The sequence below is a fragment of the Parambassis ranga genome, chromosome 4 (genome assembly GCF_900634625.1).
Source record: "Parambassis ranga chromosome 4, fParRan2.1, whole genome shotgun sequence".
NCBI lineage: Eukaryota > Metazoa > Chordata > Actinopteri > Ambassidae > Parambassis > Parambassis ranga.
Window position 1 is genome coordinate 11521301 of NC_041025.1, and position 20098 is coordinate 11541398.

At 41.4% G+C, this 20098-nt stretch overlaps 5 protein-coding genes across 8 annotated transcripts; 4 read left to right on the forward strand and 1 right to left on the reverse strand.

Moving 5' to 3' along the window:
* The first annotated feature begins 301 nt into the window (after positions 1-301).
* Positions 302-2303, forward strand: fh (fumarate hydratase). The gene has a single exon (XM_028404525.1). The coding sequence runs from the start codon at positions 356-358 to the stop codon at positions 1853-1855; it is 1500 nt and encodes a 499-aa protein (XP_028260326.1). The 5' UTR covers positions 302-355; the 3' UTR covers positions 1856-2303.
* An 83-nt stretch (positions 2304-2386) lies between these two features.
* Positions 2387-4142, reverse strand: fam32a (family with sequence similarity 32 member A). Its single transcript, XM_028404526.1, has 4 exons — positions 3998-4142; positions 3317-3461; positions 2702-2755; positions 2387-2595 (listed from the first exon to the last, which is right to left on the reverse strand). The coding sequence occupies exons 1-4, from the start codon at positions 4069-4071 to the stop codon at positions 2527-2529; spliced, it is 342 nt and encodes a 113-aa protein (XP_028260327.1). The 5' UTR covers positions 4072-4142; the 3' UTR covers positions 2387-2526.
* Positions 4143-4238: 96 nt separating this feature from the next.
* Positions 4239-5341, forward strand: mrpl54 (mitochondrial ribosomal protein L54). Its single transcript, XM_028404265.1, has 3 exons — positions 4239-4439; positions 4560-4716; positions 4914-5341. The coding sequence occupies exons 1-3, from the start codon at positions 4313-4315 to the stop codon at positions 5044-5046; spliced, it is 417 nt and encodes a 138-aa protein (XP_028260066.1). The 5' UTR covers positions 4239-4312; the 3' UTR covers positions 5047-5341.
* Positions 5342-7036: 1695 nt separating this feature from the next.
* malt2 (MALT paracaspase 2) lies at positions 7037-12424 on the forward strand. Of its 3 annotated transcripts, none has more exons than XM_028404728.1 (17): positions 7037-7197; positions 7469-7735; positions 7935-8101; positions 8398-8528; positions 8603-8759; positions 8832-9019; positions 9150-9246; positions 9382-9432; positions 9721-9819; positions 9892-10095; positions 10204-10381; positions 10466-10540; positions 10620-10747; positions 10858-11010; positions 11091-11248; positions 11327-11464; positions 11617-12424. In XM_028404728.1, the coding sequence occupies exons 2-17, from the start codon at positions 7614-7616 to the stop codon at positions 12046-12048; spliced, it is 2478 nt and encodes an 825-aa protein (XP_028260529.1). In that variant the 5' UTR covers positions 7037-7197; positions 7469-7613; the 3' UTR covers positions 12049-12424. The 3 variants fall into 3 exon arrangements, with proteins under 3 accessions (XP_028260529.1, XP_028260530.1, XP_028260528.1); XM_028404729.1 differs by having other exon boundaries at positions 7564-7735; XM_028404727.1 differs by having other exon boundaries at positions 7567-7735.
* Positions 12425-12641: 217 nt separating this feature from the next.
* Positions 12642-20098, forward strand: safb (scaffold attachment factor B). Of its 2 annotated transcripts, none has more exons than XM_028404287.1 (21): positions 12642-12924; positions 13206-13302; positions 13754-13818; positions 14047-14253; positions 14341-14415; positions 14499-14538; positions 15331-15739; positions 16089-16132; positions 16219-16322; positions 16417-16566; positions 17207-17295; positions 17514-17563; positions 17641-17720; positions 17817-17959; positions 18086-18185; positions 18289-18485; positions 18600-18774; positions 18925-18998; positions 19073-19131; positions 19233-19287; positions 19402-20098. In XM_028404287.1, the coding sequence occupies exons 1-21, from the start codon at positions 12772-12774 to the stop codon at positions 19520-19522; spliced, it is 2487 nt and encodes an 828-aa protein (XP_028260088.1). In that variant the 5' UTR covers positions 12642-12771; the 3' UTR covers positions 19523-20098. The 2 variants fall into 2 exon arrangements, with proteins under 2 accessions (XP_028260088.1, XP_028260089.1); XM_028404288.1 differs by having other exon boundaries at positions 19405-20098.

The window sequence follows — 20098 nt, forward strand, 5'->3', positions numbered from 1 at the left end:
TATACAGATTTAAATAATTTAACTGTGTGTAGACTGGGTTCCCCGTGTTCCTTTATAAACATAACATATTAATATTTAAATTCCTGAAAAATGTAAAATGTAAATTTTTTTCTTGTTTCGTACATTCTCCGCCCGTGTCTCACCGGAAGTGTAGTTTGCAGTGTTTGGAAAAACTTCACTGTTCCGGATGAAGCTGTCGAACCGTCTGCACGCGATTGGACAGTCACAGCGGAAGTCCCTCCTCTTTCAACTCGTAATTGGCTGATGTGCGATCAGTTTCCTGTTCATCCAATGACAGATTACAATGTGGAAGGCTGCATTGACCTCCCCCCGGATTCACCTCTAATGCGAAGCCATGTTTCGGTCTTTGAGAAGCGTCCAGCAGTTTAACTGCAACCTCCTGACTTTGCAAAGAGTCCACGTGAACTCTAAATACTTCATCTGCACGTCCAGAATGGCCGGCTCAGAGTACAGGATTGAACGGGACACATTCGGTGAGCTCAAGGTCCCGGCAGATAAGTACTACGGCGCCCAGACCGTCAGATCCACCATGAACTTCAAGATAGGGGGACCAACTGAGAGAATGCCCCTCCAAGTGATCAAGGCCTTTGGGATCCTGAAAAAAGCAGCAGCTGTGGTGAACAAGGACTACGGGCTCGACCCAAAGATAGCAGATGCCATCAGCCAGGCTGCAGATGAGGTTTCAGCTGGAAAACTGGATGATCATTTCCCTCTGGTGGTGTGGCAGACTGGATCTGGAACTCAGACTAACATGAACGTCAACGAGGTGATTAGCAACAGGGCTATTGAAATCCTGGGAGGAAAACTGGGTTCCAAGGATCCTGTTCACCCCAATGACCATGTCAACAAGAGTCAGAGCTCCAATGACACCTTCCCCACAGCCATGCACATCGCTGCAGCCACAGAGATCCACCAGGTGCTGCTGCCCGGCCTGCAGACTCTGCATGATGCTCTGGCTGCCAAAGCTGAAGAGTTCAAAGACATTATCAAGATCGGCCGCACACACACTCAGGATGCTGTGCCGCTCTCACTTGGGCAAGAGTTCGGTGGCTATGTCCAGCAGGTGAAGTACAGTATAGAGAGAGTGAAGGCTGCCATGCCTAGAGTGTATGAGCTGGCGGCTGGAGGCACAGCAGTAGGAACAGGACTCAACACTCGCATCGGCTTTGCTGAGAAAGTAGCTTCCACAGTCTCTTCCCTCACAGGGCTGCCGTTTGTGACAGCTGCCAACAAGTTTGAAGCTCTGGCAGCTCATGATGCCCTGGTGGAGCTGAGTGGAGCCCTGAACACTGTGGCTGTCAGCATGATGAAGATTGCCAATGACATTCGCTTCTTGGGGTCAGGACCCCGCTCAGGCCTGGGAGAGCTCATCTTACCCGAGAATGAACCAGGAAGTAGCATCATGCCTGGCAAAGTAAACCCAACCCAGTGTGAGGCCATGACCATGGTTGCAGCACAGGTGATGGGAAACAACGTGGCAGTCACAGTTGGAGGCAGCAACGGACACTTTGAACTGAATGTCTTCAAGCCTATGATGATCAAGAACGTGCTGAACTCCGCACGGCTACTTGGTGATGCCTCTGTGTCCTTCACCAACAACTGCGTGGTGGGAATCCAGGCCAACACAGAGAGGATCAACAAGCTCATGAATGAATCTCTGATGCTGGTCACAGCACTCAACCCTCACATTGGTTATGACAAGGCAGCCACCATCGCCAAAACGGCTCACAAGAAAGGCTCCACGCTGAAGGCTGTGGCTGTGGAACTAGGCTACCTGACGGAGGAGCAGTTTGACCAGTGGGTGAAGCCAAGTGAAATGCTGGGGCCAAAGTGAACTGTGGCAAAACACTACAAAACAAATAAAATGCTCTTTCCTCAAGTGAAGGAGGAGTTTCCCAGTAAATCAAAGCTGTATGAATAAACGTTTACTAAACATCTCTTAATAAAAAAAAACATTAAGAATTATCCACTGTTGGTGCAATCTTGTGTTATACATACTGGTTGTTTTAAAGATTGGTTTGTTATGTTAATATTTACAAACCTGCTATTGGCTGGCACACCTCATTCAACAATGACATTTGAGGATGCTACCTGACCCATCTTCACCTGCATGTCTTACATTGACTGGTTTTTAAATTAGTAGAGATTATAGTTCCACCTGTTGCTCAAAGAAATTGTGTATTTTTCCATTTTTATTTTGTAATTAAAATCTATTATTACAGTTCATATGTTCAAACTGTCCCTTGTGTGCCATTTAATAATTAAAAAAAAGTTCTGATGTTTACAGTTTTCCCTCATTATATTCATACACACACAAATACAATCATCAAACAGCCATAACAACTTGTAAAAAGAACATGATAGATGTGTGTACTTACATTCTTTATTGAACACATTAGAAAAGACAGCAAAAGAATGACAAATGCTAATCGAGATCAAATAAAACTAGTAAACATTTTGTACAAGTAGTAAATAAAAACAACAAAGTGAACGTTTGCTCCTTTTCTATTTGGTCCAGCTGACCTTGGGGATGTCGTAATGCTCTGTCAGGTTGTCCAGATGGCGATTGAAATCCTTTAATACACACAGAAAAAAATAAGATTTACAAACATTTTCTCTTCATGAATTTGTAAAATGCATGCTTCGCTTTTAAGCCTCCATTAAAATTAACATGACTCACCTCAACTCTGTGTTTATGCGTCTTGGATGCCTTCTTCAAAATCCGCTCCATTTGCTGTAAGAAGGATTAAGTGCAAAAGATAAAAATATACATAAACACCACATCATTTTTGAGAAGAAGACATACACACAGACACTGTTGATGTTTTATCGGGGGTTCCACAGTACATTATGTTGCGTCATTCACCATTATGTAATAACCTTTGTCCTGTGAGTGTAAAAACACAGGACGACTGGAAGACTTCAGTGTGCAGAGACAATCTGAACTTTAGTGGCACAGGAAAGTTCAGACCAGCACATCAATAAGTTAATCTATTACCCACAGATTGACAGATTATTAACTGTACCACTAGAGGTAGTAGGGAAAACGTTCAGTTTTTACACACCAGGAAAGTTTCCATTCTAGAAGATGTTTTAAATGTTTTTCTGATCTTACATTACATCCTGTGCTTCTGATCAGTAAACAAAGGTTTATTGAGAGAATAAATAGTTACAATTGGCCAAATCTTTTAGCCAATTTAGACAACAATTATCCTAAAAATATAATTTTATAGTCTTTATCCATGTCTCAGTGTCTAATCTAATCAAAGCAGATTTTAGAATAACAGTAACTTACCCTCTTCTCTTGTGTCTTGTCAAAAGCAATCTGTGCCGGTGTCCTTTTGTCTATATATGCTTTCTTGGTGTTCACCTCCTCATCGTTTTGGCTGGTCACCACCTGCTCCAAGCGATGCTTGCTCTCTTTATTCTTCTTCTTCTTTCTAAAAAATAGAAATATGCTACCATCAATCAGGTGATTGACATTCTTTCCTCAATCAGTTCAATCAACAAACAGAATCTGGCTATACTACAGTGGTAATTATCTAGTGGTGTGTTTACATACGTGTGTATTTTTTAATTTAGGATTTTTATTCTATTCGTGTGTGACACATTGTAAATGACTGCGTCTTCCGTATTCTAAGAACAGTAGGCTTTTGTTTTTGTGTGGCTAATGCTAGCAAGCTAACACTTCCACCTCAATTTACAACATGTGATATAATTACCACGAACGGCACTGAGATCGCAAACACGACGCATACAATGTTACTTTCACGTCACATTTTTACCAGTTATTATTTTGTTTAAATTATATGACAATTAACATTAACAATGTAGTGCTTATCTTCTGACAAGCAAGCTAACGTTAGCCACACTAGAAGCTTCTTTCAGTTGATGTATGGACAACATACGTCAACTGAATTTAATGAGGCTGTATTTCGCCACAGCTTTTATTAAAGAAATTTATTAAAGGACTTACTTTTTTCCGGCTGAGATGTCCCCTACACCTTTTAGTTTCAGGGCACTCTTCTGGGCCGTGGCGTACTCAGACATTTTCGAGAACGATCTTCTTCTCCTCTCTTCGTCTTCTTCTCTTTTGTTGTTATGGTAACTGACGGAGAGAATTCAGTGCTGCCCCCTGTCGGATTAAATAGAAATTAATAGTGCTAGTCCTCCCTTCCACAGGGGGCAGTATATCCTTTTTTATTGAGCCTAGGACGAAGCCGAAAACGGAAGTTGATGAATGTCAAATTGTAGCATGGTGGACTACGTTTTCAAGTAACTCAACGTAAAAATGTCAGCGTACAGTTTCTTACGGATAGCACAGTTAACAAAATGCATCAGAAGCGACGCTACAACGATGCTGTGCAGGACGAACGTGCTAAACAGAGTACAGGCTTGTGGATACGCTAAGAAAGTCGGTGAGTAAAGAGGACATCTGCCTCACCTCTCATTCAGTTTACATACCAAACAGTAGATGCATTTTTCTTAGTCAACCCTTATTACTTTAATAAACAACACATTTTCTCTCTGCCTTCCAGCGGCCAAAGGAAAGGGTAAAGGCATGATGAAGGAGCAGCTAAACGGTCCAGAGGTGTGCAAAGACCCCGTCAAACTAACATCTTATGCAGTAGGGGCCAACATCCTTAAACAAGGGGAAGACCCCAAACTAAAACCCACTGAGGAATATCCAGAGTGGTAAGTGCACATTTTGTCACTTCTACTGTTTTCTTGGTCTTGTTACACTCCATAGAAATATTGGGATTTTTAGACATATTTGGGTAGTTACATCATTATGGTTTTCTTATCACAAACTGTTAGTATGTATTTTGTTTGATGTAACTGGGGCTACAGTTTGCATGTATGTGTGAATTCTCTGTTTTCTTATCACTAAGGTTGTTCCAGTTGAACCTGGGAACGGCCCAAAAGTTGAACGAGCTGGAGCCTGACACCTGGCAGTACTGGAAGCGCCTGAGGAAGGAAAATATTTGGCGTTCAAACAAACTAAGTAAAGGGAAGAAGTTCTAGGACTTAATTGGACTGACATCTGAGATCATCAGCCTGAACAGTAGCATGCTGACATTCAAAATGCTGTGTAACAGACTTTTAGATAAACTCTTTCTTCTCACTTGTCATTCATCTGTGTTGCTAACTGAGCTCAAGCTCCCTGTTGAGTGGTGACAGAAGTCAAAAGCAGAAACTTTGCAACTACAGATGTAGGCTTTCCATACAACATGTCTGCAGGAATCTCAACTGTACATACTGTTGAAATGTTTGATATAAAGGAGATGTGCTTTTCCATAAAACATATACACTACTCAAAGGTGTTGATCCCATTTGGTCCTGTACATTAGGGTTGGGCAATATTGGCAAAAAAATTTATCACTATTAATTGTGGTATTTAGCTGATCAATTGATGACAATTGCACTGACATGTTTTTGACTCTAAATTGCCACATTGTTCTAAAATGATACCGACAAATCATCAGTCAAGTTAACTACTTCATTCTAACAGGTTAAGCTGGTAAGTAGTGATTAGTCACCAACCAGCCATGTTTGAAATATGTATTGGTAACAGATGCACAATGCACAAACTGCTTCAAAATAATAATGAAGCAAACATTTAAAGTAACTTTGTCCTTCAATGTTCTTATCTTAAGGTCACAGAGGAGTGCATGTCAACATTAAAATTAAACAGCACAAATAAGTTCAGAAAAGTCACATCAGTGATTATTTCAAGTTAAAAAAAATGTGTCTGTGCAAATTAACCTGTGACTGGAATATGTCACACACTAGCAGAGGTGGGAGTAAGTGACTTCCAAGATGTGCAAGTCTCAAGTCAGTCCCAAGTCAATGTGATGACACTCAAGCAAGTCAAGTCATACAAAAATCTAATGGTCTTCAAATTAAAATGCTCACAATGGCATGTTTAAAAGAAAAAAAAAATCTATTGCTCATAAAGTGTCCCTAAAAATATTGACTTTAAGATACATTTATAATGTTAACAAAATAAATATTCTTCACTGACTCACGTAATAATGCAGCCTCCCTCTCCCTCTCTTTGAATAAACGCGATGAAGTTGCACTTATCACTCACTACTGTTGGTACTCACCACGAAACTGACTGTATGAAGAATGTTGCTAAGATGTTAAGCTCCTCTGCAGCTGTGCTTTATCGTTCTCCCTCTCTGATGCTTCTGTTCTCTGCCTTCAGTCCAGTAATGGCCTGAGTCCAGCGCCTACATTTGATCTTTGCCATTATTTTCAAAGATCAAAAGTATCCAACAACACTTCAGGATACAAAAATAAATAAAATCAGGGTGCTGGCCGGATGAGAGAACGTTGCACACAAAAATGCGTCATCATGACAAGGCACGTAATCGCCATAAGTGGCAAATATTAATCGGTGACGATTTTTCTGACGATTAATTGCACACGATACGATTTTGTACAAGCCTACCGTACATATCTTGCTCTACAAGGTTTTTAATTATATTTATATCATTTATGCAACAGTCTCAAGAGCCTTGATTTACAAAGTCAAAATATTGTTTGTGTGTCAGACATAAGTACAAAACCTAGGACATATTAGTATTGGTATCTCACATAGGAGCCACAAAGTCCATTAAGTAGTTCTCTGAAGATTTCAAAAATATCTTCTAATTAAGGTTGAAACTTTGGTTTGAAATATTTGTGGTGTGACTATGAAAGTTTCATGATGGCTATGTGGTAACAGAGACGGTAGTAAATGGTGATGCTCACTGTATTTGTATTTTTATGAATTAAAGATGGATTTACTTCCTACTATCTTTGTTACTTTAATATAAAAAATATAAATAACTCCATATTATAAAGGATTCTAATAGCTGTAACTAAAAACCATCCTAGGTGACACAACCTTTTTTTAATCACCATTTTTTAAAGTTGAAAGTTTTTTTTGAGGCTGATGAAAGTCGACCTTCACGTTCACCGTTGCCATGACAACGTGACATATGCAAATGATCGCGCGTACCGGAGGTGTCAGTAAATGAGGAACCGAAATGAGAAGCAAATATTTTGGGGAACAAAAATCATGTAAGACTGGAAAAGCCAGTGGTTATAAAATGCATCACTCTGGCCCCTGAAGTTTCGAGCACTTCCTGTCTGTGTAATTGTGATTTGATTACGGGCCTGAACTCGGTAAGTTCGACTATTATTTTGTGAGTTCGATATTTAAATGCTTTACGTTTATGACGCAGATAATATTCTAATATGCTAACGTGTGGTTTCCTGGTTTCACTCAATAAGATGAATTGTTCTCTGTTGCGTGAGTGAGGTAGTTTTTTTTCTGCGCCACGCATTTTGGACGCAGCTGAGCGCAGGGATATATCCGAGGCTGTGTTTACTGCCTGTGGTTCTGTGTCGTATCAAATACTGGGACTTTTATTCAACCATGTCACTACTGTTGTAGGTCATGACTGTCAGTCACACCTCTAAAGGAAATCGATAATTAGCATGATGGTGGAGTTTGCTGCCAGTTTCACTTTGCTGTCTCTGCCTGCTCAGCAGACCTCCCGGTTTTTGACACATACAAAAAGACAGAAGAAGGGAAGAAAATGAACATCAGCACTCTCAAAGAAGACGTCTTAAACAAGTTGTCAAAGATGCTGGACAACTCCACCTGCGGATGGAGGCAGCTGGCCAACGCGGCGTCCGAGCACCCGAGATTCCACTGCAGGTGAGACCGTGAAGGCATCACTGCAAGAGGGCAGCAGCTGTACACACCAGCAAAGCAATTTGTCAGTCACTTCTATACCTTCTAGACTGAATCCTATTACAAGTATGCTCTCTGATGTATGGCATGTGTTACCCTAGTGTACTTTATACCCATGTGCTCCCTCTGCAGGCTAACACCACCTTTTGATCTCTCCCTGCAGTGAAAACGAGCTGACCAGCTGCTCCCTCCAGGTGCTGAGTGCTGCTGGCAGTCCAGGGCGAGCCCTCCTGGCTCGGCTGGCTGATCGCTCCTGCTCCCTGGACTTCCTCCTTCACTACCTGAGGAAGATAGACCACCAGGAAGCTGTGCAGTTCCTCACCACCACAGGTAGAGTAATGGAATCATATACTGTATGCAAATGTTCAGAAACATGTGTTTCAGGAAATAACTACTAAAAAGGACGGCAGCTAAGAAATGATTGGGTTTTTATGTTCTTAGAAAACATCGACAGCATAATCATATATCATTTGATTTCTTCCAGGCCACAATCCAGTCTATGAATTATGCTAATATAAACAGGATCAATATTTCTATGCGTCTGGCTGGTTCACTGTTTTTGTAGTGGCCTGTTCTCTGTATCTGTTTGCCTGTAAATGTGTTCGTGTTGTGTGTCTGTGTGGTAGTGGCGGAGCTGATCCAGATCACAGTGCAGCCGCAGTCCCAGCAGGCCACAGGGGGAAGCAAGGTGGTGCTGACCTGTCATGCCTCCGGTCCCACTGGACTGAGCTACCAGTGGTTCAGAGGCAAAGAGGAGGTGATGTGCATTATTAAATGACAGCTATAAACTGTCCCATAGGCTGTAGACATACTGATATCATCTTGTTTTAGATTTTGGATGAGACAGGGAGATCTCCAGAGCTGACCTTGTGTCCTTTAAGCCCAACACATCAGGGTCACTACATCTGTAGGATCAACCATGGAGAAAACTGCATCTTCTCCCAGTGGGCTCATGTTCGCTTGGTCCGCTCCGCAGGTTCTAGTCCAGGTGCTTCACATTTTTTCCTGCTGGTCCTTTGTTTTACTGAACAGAAGTGATGTTAATGCCTCGTTATCTCAGGCTGCAGCAGCAGTCTGTTTCCAGGCTCAGTGAGCGGGTTGCATATCATCTGTCAGCCTCGGTCCCGGATGAGTTCTGAGGGGGACGTCCTGATCCTGGAATGCAAAGCAGAAGCCAACCCCCCTGCTCAGTATGAGTGGTACCACAACTCAGTGCCAATGTCACAACACAAGACATGTTCACTTAATGTAAGTACAATAGCCATTAATATACTTTACAGGTGTGATTGGTTAATAACTCTATAAAATGTATACGTTGAGAAATTTAAAGAAAACTCTTCCTGCCAGTCTCAGATGGATATTCTTGTGTTTCCTGTAGATCCCCTGTGTGACCACAGCAGACAGAGGAGAATACAGATGTAAGGTGTTCAATTTGTATCACGAGGTGTGGAGTGACACAGCCACAGTCACCATAGGTGAGATCCAAATGGAAAAAAACATTGCTGATTTAAATGTTATAATTACAGTATGTGTGACACGGGACATTTGTACAGTCAGCATGACACATGAGCAGTAACTAAAATAACTTTCTGTTTCACATTTTTATGCAGGCCCCAGTTCCATCACTGATGCATCATGGGTAGAAGTTGACCGTGGTTTAGGTATATATATTACAAATCCTAGTTAAACACTTTGGGTAAACAGGAAACTGCAGCATTATTATGTTCCTCTGTCCTTTTTCAGATTTGTGTATGCATTAACAGAACGCAGGATAGATATTAGTTTTTTTTTGTCAAATGAGCTGGTTCTGTGTGTCTTGCTCATTGATCACCTGTAGATCAGGTTCATCTGGTTGAAAGCATAAATGGTAGTTAAATGGTAAAAACAAAAAATGTATATTTACTGGACGTAGACATTTGTACTTAATTCTTTTTATGTTGCTGTTTCAGAGTCAGAGGAAGTCCACAGGTCAGCAGCATACCACACACTACAACAAACACCAGAACAGCAAGTGGACGGTCAGCTTCCATCTGCCAAGAATGTCTATGGTGAGATTTACACAAGTAATTTACACATTATCAGTAGGAATGTTGCATTTTTAATAGACTGCCTCTCCACAGCTACAGACAAAGTTGCCCTTCTGATTGGCAACATGAACTACCTCCACCACACTCAGCTGTGTGCACCCATTTCTGATGTCCACGAGCTTACCAACCTCCTCAGACAAATGGACTTCAAGGTGGTTTCCCTTCTTGACCTCAATTGGCAGGAGATGCACAGTGCTGTCACAGAGTTCCTGCTGCTGCTTGACAAGGGAGTGTATGGTTAGTCTACAGTCTGTTCATGTTTGAATCTATCTCCAGTGTTATTGGCTGCTACACTACAAAGAATGCTACCCTTTTTGCACTTAACGCGTGTCTTTGTTTTCTCAGGCCTGCTGTATTTTGCTGGTCACGGCTATGAAAACTTTGGCAACAGCTTCATGGTTCCTATTGATGCACCAGCCTCCTACACATCAGAGCACTGCTTGTGCGTTCAGAATATCCTTACCAGGATGCAGAAAAAGGAGACTGGACTCAATGTGTTCCTGCTGGACATGTGCCGCAAAAGGTACATATTTTTTGTATTTAATAATTAGAGAATTTACACTCAGCTGTGTGTTTTGTGGTTTTTATGTTTCCCTTTGTTTTTTAGAAACCCACATGATGATGTCATAGTGCAACCTGGACTGCTGAAGGTGACGGCAAATATAGTGTTTGGTTATGCCACGTAAGTTGCAGATGCAATGAACGCTGAATGTTCCTACTACACTACAGTTTGTCACTCATGTGTAACTTGTTGTATTTAGGTGCGTTGATGCAGAGGCGTATGAAGTGAAGAGGGAAGATGTGTCCAATGGTATATTCATAAGCTTTCTGAAACGACGGGTCTGTGAAGATGAGAAGGTCACTGTCATGCTAGACAGAGTTGCAGAAGGTAATACAGTAATGTAATAATTACATTGTTATGCTGTTATGGTTTCATTATATCAAATAGTCTTTTAAGGCGACAACACAATCCACACTGTTCATTTTTATTCTTCCCAGACATGGGTCGTTGTCAGATCACCCGTGGAAGGCAGGCTCTGGAGCTGCGCAGTAATCTGTCTGAAAGACGTTCTCTCACTGATAGAATCAAACAAACTTCTGCCTGCTCTGCATCCTATTCAGCCCGAAACCTACAGTGGGCTGTTGCTCATGGTACTGGATTCGTTAAATGTTATTGTCATGTTTTTAGCATTAAGACAAAAGATATTTTGTTCAAATGCATTTTTTCACAGTCCTACCTGAGAGCCACTACCTCCTGTTTGACTGTGGCGTGAAGGTTCAGCTTGGTTTTGCTGCAGAATTCTCCAACATCATGGTCATCTATACCCGGATACTTGAGAAGCCCCAAGAAATCATCTCTTGCACCGCTCAGCTCACCGATTTCCCTCAGGTGTGTTTGCCAATATTACAATGATATTGGCGACACACAAATTTGGTTTAACAAAGGTTTTTTGTGTTTATTGGGCAGGATGTGGATGTTGATCTAAAGAAGACCAATCAAGAGACTCTGCTTGAAGCTGGTAGTTTATTATTGATCAAGGAAAATCTTCCATCACCAGAGGTCCCCAGTCTTTACACACGCATCCGCAGCCTGCAGAGACTCAGGGTCAGATATTTATCATTGAAAAAATATATATGTGCCACAGTAAATCAGTATTTAGTACAGTAAAAAGGCTGACTTTAGGTTGACCCTTTAGAATTAAAAGTATACTTTAAATATGTTTCATTAATTTTTTTCTGTTCTCCTCTGGTTTATAGAGTGGGCTCACATTCACCGTTTGTCTTCATTACACCTACTCCAACATGGATGAAGAAGTACAAGAAAGGAAACCAGTAACAGTTGGCAAACCACTGGTCTCCAAACTCAATCTCCATGAACCACGACCATCACATGTCTCGCCTGCCTACTCCTCAGTCAGCCCTGACTTCCTCAGTGTTTCTGAGAGCTGTTCTTTTGCCCAGGAATTTGACTCTGTTGATTCGGCCTCAACTACGTGGTCAAACTATACAAAAACTTGCAGCACATCATCCATCTCTCCCACTACACCAAGAAGTGCCAACATACCAGAGGAGACTGACTGTCCGGAGTTATTTTACACCCCGCAGCCTCTTGTTGCCAGCAAAAGCTTGCCCCACAGCCAAGTGAATGACACCAACTACAAATTTAGTGACAATTTCCACTCTTACTAAGCATTATAAAACATGTTTCACTTTACACTCTGAGTATAAAAGTCAAAATAAGGACAGAAAACTCTTGTAAATTTGTATTTATATGCCCTTAAAGCTCACCCAGCACTTGTGTCCTAGCTGGTAGACTATTTTATTGACAATGCATTAGGTTTGTATAACATTTTGTAACCTTTTTATAAGAAAGTGTAACAGTTGTTTTACATGCACTGTAAAACAATCAAACTGCAAAATATAACCTTTAAAGAATGAGTTGTCAGGGTGGAAGGAACCAAGATTATCTGAATATCTTGAAAGACAATTTAAAGTAGTTTGCACTAAAACTATCTTTGACCCAGACATTTGTATAATAAATAAATATATTAATAGGGCATTACACTCCAGGAAATATAATAAAAATACTGGAAAAGCATTTTTTCAGAACACTGCCTGTCATGTGGGCTCTGCTATTAATGTTTGTGTTTAACCCTTTGATCCCAGGTATTTGACATATGTGTCAGTGTCTTGATTTTCTCGTAATTAACGCAATCAGAGCATTTCTTCTGTATTTCTGCGCTTACTAGCGGACTACGCATGCGCCGTGACGTAAACTTCTCTAGTCTCACGGCGTCCGCCATTTTGCAGTAGTTTTGCAAAACAGCGTCTTCCGTGTGCGGTGTAGCATCAGTTATTAAAGTTCTTATAGGGGTCATTCAGAGCTGAGGAGACATTTATACAGACAGAGCGATGGCTGCCCCATCAGCAGATGTGGAGGTTCCGGAGGGCACAGAGGTTCGCAAACTGTCGGAGCTGAGAGTCATCGATCTAAAGGCCGAGCTGAAAAAACGAAACCTGGACACTACTGGCGTTAAGAGCGTGCTATCAGAGCGTCTGAAAAAGGTGTGATATCTTTCCATTAGTTTCGCAGCTGCCGCAAAAGGCATGGTGGACTGTGCGCTTCCTAATTTTGAATTGCATCGCTTGTTGAGCGTAAATATTATTTCAGTAGTTAATGCTAACTGAGTGCTCACTGCGTTAGCTTACAGGACCCGTTGACCTGAAAGGTCTCTTCTAACCGTTAGCTTGCTGGCTAGATGAATTAACTCCTGATGTTCTTTAACATATAGTTCCTCTAAAATGTATGTTACGCTGAAGTGTTTTGCTCTACTCTATTTAAACAGGCAATCGAGGACGAAGGTGGAAATCCAGACGAGATCATTGTGACTCCGGAGTCAGTCCCTAAAAAAGCTAATGCTGCAGCTAAACGGGCTGCCAAAGGTACATTCTGCACCCAGCAACAACCAAATAGCACCGGAGACTGTGCAGCTGTCAAACCACACATGCTCATCGGTGCTGTGGTACTTACAGCGTGGACAACATGCACACATCTCACACAAATCACACATGAGCACTCAGCAGCAGCAATCGTTTATATAGTGTAACCACAGCTTGGGGTGATATGTTCAGTGAACAGATTCATGTATTCACTTTTTTATTACTATTAGTAAACTTGACGAGTTTGTAAAGACAAAATTACTGCTACTAATAAAATCATCAAAATGTGCATGATAATCCTCAGCACATGGTCTCCAATAGTCTTACTTTGTTAAGTCAGTCAAAGACTACAAAAGTAGCCTTGGATAACTCTGTGGTAATTTTGTTAGTTGTTGATGATATTCACACTGTAAGTCCTTAAATGCCTAGATTAAATGAATGCATGTTTCTGTAGATACCCGGCAAGAGAATGAGGAGCAAGAGGACAACACACTAGAGGAGGATTCCCGAGAAGAAAACGTAAGTTACTATAAAACCATAACAACATAAATACATGTGGTGAACAACATGTGTTGTAGTTTTATAAAAAATGCTATATTGTGATTGTCGACTACTGTCATCTCCACACACTGTGTATCACAAGTAATGCTGTCTACAGCTGTAATGTCATCTTTTGGGGAAACACAGCATTTTTCCTCATTTGTTGCTCAGGACTTTATTTCATTAATTTATTCTCTCTCTCTTTAGGAGGATCTTCAGGATGATCACGAGAACATGCAGGAGATGGACATCCTTGACATGAATGTTCTGGATGAGACTGAGAATGACAATGAAATACCAGTTGAGCATAATGAGGATGAGGCAGACAATTTTTTCCAAGATGAAGACGCAATTCTGCGTGAAGAGCATGACTACAGGACTTTTGAGTCAGAATTTGATGGAGGAGAACCAGAGGTGACAAATTTGACTTGAAAGGTATCTAATAAAGTCTCTTATCACATGGCTTTTTACAAAAATGTTACTCTCTTTCTGTGTATTCAGATGGATGAATTTGAGATGTTGGATAAGGATGAAGACATGGAGGGTGAAGATATGGAGGATCCATCGGGAAATGTGGTGTGTGCACACAAATGTTTCTTTCTAGATTGACAGTAAAAGTACAAAAGCAATTTTTGTAAATAATTTCATTGTCGTTTTAGGCTCCTAATGAAGATGCAGATGGCGGAAAAGAAGAAACAGGTACTGTAGAAAAGGGTTCATCAAAAGGCAGAGACATCTTTTACAGTGTTGAGCCTGGAAGTGCAAACGCTTTACAGTTTAGATTCAACCAGGAAGAGAGACTGGAAGCCCAAAGGTAATTGCTTGCTTTGTGTTGAAATTTGATTAACCGCAATTAATAACTTAAAAATCCTGGGTCATGTTACCCTGTGTGTTCTCACATGCTAAAGTAGCGGTGGTTAATCCAATTGATGCACATTGACAGCAATGATGTTTGAAGGTCTGCGTGGTTTGCAGGTGATTGCAGTGTTTTTAGGTTGCTACAAGAAGATCAAGACAATGAAGATCCCTCAAGATTTATCAACTGACTTAACAGACGACTTTTTATGGACACTGACTCATGAATCAGATGGAAATGAAACTGCTGGACTTGAACTGAAGTTCTGATTAATGGACATTGGAAAAGAAAGAAGATGGACTGCAGCAAGTCTTCGCAGCTACACTGCTGATCTTGTGGTTCTTTTCGGCACTGAACTCTTTGTCTGCTTTGGATCAGGTGATAAGAGTGATGTGGCTCAGGTTGAGAGATGAGCCAAAGTTTTAGCCTCATTAGTTGCTTGGTTGTCCTTAAGCCTTTGGGCTCTCTTCCAGTCTCTCAATAGGGTCTACTTCACCGTTTACATACATAATTCTAAGAGCACAGGCCAGTGGTCATGACGTTCCTAATCCAGGCCTTGCCAGTTCCTCGTTAACCATTGATGTGTTTCAGAAGTGATTAAACTCTGTGCCATTCTATTCCTGTTAAATCCGTAGAAAATGACAAAGTAGCCGGGTCTTGTTTATCTGAGCCGCTTAATGAAGATCGCCACCAGAGCCACGAGACGAGTCCAGAAGAAGAGCAAGGTTCCACCACCAGAGAGGAACACGATGTGTCCAGCACCGGTGTCAAGCCCGACACGGCAGTCCCTGGAGATGTGGAGAGTGATGTTGTGGATGCCCAAGAGGTTGGGGATGCACAGAAAGCCCCAGAAGAGACACTTGACGCTGAAAACAAAAGCTCGCAGGCTGTTAGTGTAAGCGGACAGGGTGGTGAAACTGTTAATTCAGAAATGGGGTCTAAGAAGGGTGAGGAGGATGAGAAGACAGAAGAACAAGCTGCTGCGGATTCAGCCTCCACACTGAAAGAGTCCTCTTCTGTAGAGGGCGATGATCAGAAAAAGAGGTTTGTTGCTTTCTGTATACTAGAAACCAAAATGGCTATCTCTGTTGCATTGGCCCCTTCGTGCTAGCAAAAATTGGATGCTCTTTTGGAGGTAAAAATGTTCTGCGCATTTGTGTGTTTTCATTTGTCATTCTTTACACTCACATATCTCACCTGATTATCCATTAAGGAGTAATGTTTTGGGCTTGTCCGTGGGTTTAGTTCCATTTATTCACTGTCAAATCACAACAGTGTTCATGATGGGTTGATCACTGCAAGTAAAATGTGCTATGCCATAGAACGAGTATACTCAGGAGATGCCAGGTGTCCTCACTGTTTTATGCTCATGGCTTTTTTTCTTTTTTTCTAGCTCTGAGGAAAAAGATGGCAAGACAGATTCTAAGGATGAAAAGGGTGAATAAAGCAGCTTCTCTTGTTGTCCAGTTTCAGTTGATATAAGCATCATTCAGCTCATCATTTTGTTCTGTACACATCTACAGCCACTGGAGCTGCAGCAGGCAGTAGCAGGAATCTGTGGGTCAGTGGTCTGTCTTCTACCACTAGAGCGACTGATCTGAAGACCCTTTTCAGCAAATATGGCAAGGTTTGTCTTCAAATGTCATTACATTTTTATTTTCCAGTGTCATCTAACAAAAGTAACATAAATGATTTGACATAATTTCACATAATTCCTGCAGGTAGTCGGAGCAAAGGTGGTAACAAATGCCAAGAGCCCTGGGGCTCGCTGCTATGGCTTTGTCACCATGTCATCCACAGAGGAGGCCACTAACTGTGTGAGCCACCTTCACAGGACCGAGCTGCATGGCAGGATGATCTCTGTGGAGCGGGTGAGTTTGCTTTCAGTGTCTTTGGTTCTCTTTTAGTGCTTAAAGGGATAGTTTGGTTTCTTGAAAGTAGAGGTGTTGATGCAAAGTTCCGACAGGAATAACAATACAGAAGTAAAGTGTTTAAATGCAAGTGATGGGGTCAGCAGCAGAATATAGACACTTAAAACAAGGGCTGTTATTGGTTTGAATGTACTGTGTATTTTCAGCCATTTTGACTGGACACCAATTATGTTATGGGGCTCTCTTTAAAGCCATCATTAATGGGGGAAAGCAATTTTACCAGCAAAACAAATGAGTTGGTCTACTGCCGTGGGGCTTTTGTCTTTTTAACACATTAATTTGAAAATTAGTACTTGAAAAGAAACATTCTTTTAAAATTTCTCTACAGAATTGCATTAGACATTTGTGAGTAGTGCTTCTTTTTACAAACAATAAGCTATATCAGGTATAAAAGAAGCTTCCAAGTACAGCTGTTTTGTACTCAATTTGTGGAATCTATCGATATCTCTTAATCTCAGATTACAGACCATGTACATTTAAAACAGATAATATCCTGTTTTCTGTGTGGTATGATTGTTGTGTGATTGAAGCTGTTCACTAGACTCCCCTAAATTAACATGCTTCTGTTAAAACATTGTAGGCTAAAAATGAGCCTGCAGGAAAGAAGCCAGCAGACAAAAATGACACCAAGAAGTCTGGCAGCGACAGGAGACACTCTTCTGACTCCAAGTAAGACTGCAAGCATGTCGCCATATGCAAAAATAGAGTCCTCCACTGAAAATGTCACCCAGCTGGATAATTTTAGGCCAGTGCTATTTTAAATATCATGGGTGACTTTTAGTTTGCTTATGTAAATAAAGATAACAAGCTATTATCTATATATGAGAAAAGTGGCGAGGCTTGTAAATGGTGGCTGAAAAGGTCACACTGTGTTTGCATCCCGGCAGGTCTGATGGAAAGGATGAGAAGTCTGAGGGAGAAGGAAAAGATGGAAAAGGTCAGGAAATGATAAAAAGAAAACACCTAACTAATGTTTAAAACATGTTCTTATACCCAACATTGATTGTTTGACAGGCCGGAATGAGAGGACGGTAGTTATGGACAAGTCCAAGGGAGAGCCTGTTATTAGTGTCAAAACCAAAAGCAAGGAAAGGGTAAGTAAACGTTTAATGCCACAACTGATGTACTGGGACGTCCCTTTCATTTTTAGCTCTATCACTGACCGTTGTCATTTCTTCTAATTTGTTCAGAGCACAAAGAGTCGAGACCGCAAATCATCCAGTAAGGAGACAAAAGACATCTTGTCATTTGACCAGATCAAGGAGCAGAGAGAAAGGGAGAGGCAGAGGCAACGAGAGAGGGAAATCAGAGAGGTTGAGAGACGCAGATTCACGTAAGGATGATAAGAGATAAACAACAACCTACCAAATATACATTACTGAGGAGCTGAGACATGAACAGTTCTGTTGTTATTTTAGTCAGTCACTGAAGAGGTTGATTTTTCTATCATTTCTTTCAGTGATCGTGACAACCGTTCTGATCGTGAGCGGGAGCGAATCCGTCTTTTCCGGGAGAGGGAAGAGAGGAAGCACATAATAAGGAAGAGAGACTGGCTGGAGGTACGGTCACATGACCAGCAATTTCTCTGCCTTCTCTGCCATTTTTGGCATTATAGTTTTTTGTACAAATCTTAGTTCAGTACAGGAAATCTTTCATTCCCAGGATGAAAAACGGCGCCTTCATGCTGAGCGTATGGAGTGTCAGTTACTGGAGAGGGAAAGGCTACGTATAGTGTATGAAAGGCGGCGCGAGCAGGAAAGGATCCTCAGGGAGCGCGAGGAGCTGAAGCGGCAGCAGGAGCAGCTGCGCTATGAACAGGAGCGACGCCCTGTTAAGAGGCCTTTTGACATGGACAACAGGTAAAAAAAACAAATTCACTAAGACGTCTACGTGCACACTATACATTAGCTGGTTATAAACAGGATGAAACTCATTCTTCGGTTGTGGCTCTGCTCTATTTTATTTTTTTAAAGGAAAGATGACTGGCCTGACAAGCGCATGGCCATGGACGAGCGATACGGCCGTTCAGACTTTGGTCGCCAAGATCGTTATCAAGATTTCGATCACAGAGATCGGGGGAGATATCAAGATGACATGATGATGGATAGGCGGGACAATCGTGGTATGGGTGCTGACAGAGAAGGTCAGGTAAGAAGCCTATAGGTTAAATCCTTTCAAATACAAGCTTGTGTTTTTCTGACTGCAGCGACTGAATACTGAATCTTTTCTGTGTATTTAGTTCAGATGCCCTTGAATAGTAAATACTCCAAATTTTAACTGTGTTGGCTCTTCTTGCAGCACTTCTCTGATCGATCCGACCGACACGGCCGAGACTCTTGGGGCGGAGGCTATGACAGGCGTATGAATCCACGGTAAGTTTTCCACTGCAAGTTTATTTTTTTTCTTTAAACCATTGCGAAATTTATAAAAATAATTTGTTAATTAGGGACGGTGGCCGTGACTGGGACTCTGGCAGGAAGATGGATGGTGACAGAACATGGCAAAGTAGGCATACCTGTGCTTTACTTAACCCCTGAAAGGCAGAACAGAGCTGTGAATACTGTGGTCTTGGCCTCTGTGTCTGACGTTTAGCTTTTCTATTGTAGGTAGAGATGGTGCTATCCCAGGTCAGAGCCATATGGCACGTGGAGGAATGGCAGGGTGAGTAGGTTATGAATTCATTCTCATTGTTTTGATCTCTTGCATATGAGCAGCCACCACTTTCTTTTTATATAACCAGCAATGATTGAGTGTCTTGTGTGTTTTTCTTGTCAGTGGCCGTGGAGGCTACATGAACACGGGAACGTCACAGTCCCTCTCTGGAGCTCTTAACAGACAGAACCAGCTGATGCAAGGCGGGGGGATGCAGGGTGGAGCTTTTGGTCGACGCTACTGATGATGTCCCTGTGTTTTTCAGCTCATCATCTCTTGAAAGTCATGACTTTCTTCCTTTTGTACATTTTTAAAACAAAATAGGATTATTTCTTGCCACATTTCCCATCCAGTTTTCTTCATTGTAGTGATTTTCTTCCACACATTTATCAGTCAGTTCTTCCTACCTTGTATAAAATGACTGCCTTGTGTGTGCGCAAGTCAGTGTGTAAGTCCTGTTGGAGCTGTGTGTAATAATAAATTCAGATGTTTATTAAGACAGCTGGATTAATGGACCTAACAGTCTCCTTTCTGTTTTTCTGAAGGTTCACTTCTTGTTTTTGATGTCCTTCTTTTTAAAAACAGATGCTACTGGAATATTTTCGCAGTTTTAAATTAATTGTCACATTTTTTTTAATTTTTTCTTAATTTCAAGCAATATTTGTGATAACTTCACAAAATTAGTGTATGATTTCTTTTTTTAGTTTTGTGCGTTTGTTTATTCTTGAGTTGACAGTGTTAATTGATTATTTTAATGCCATGCTCAGAGCAGCTGGTGCCTGTGAATTGTTGGGAATACACAATAAAACATTTTCCATTA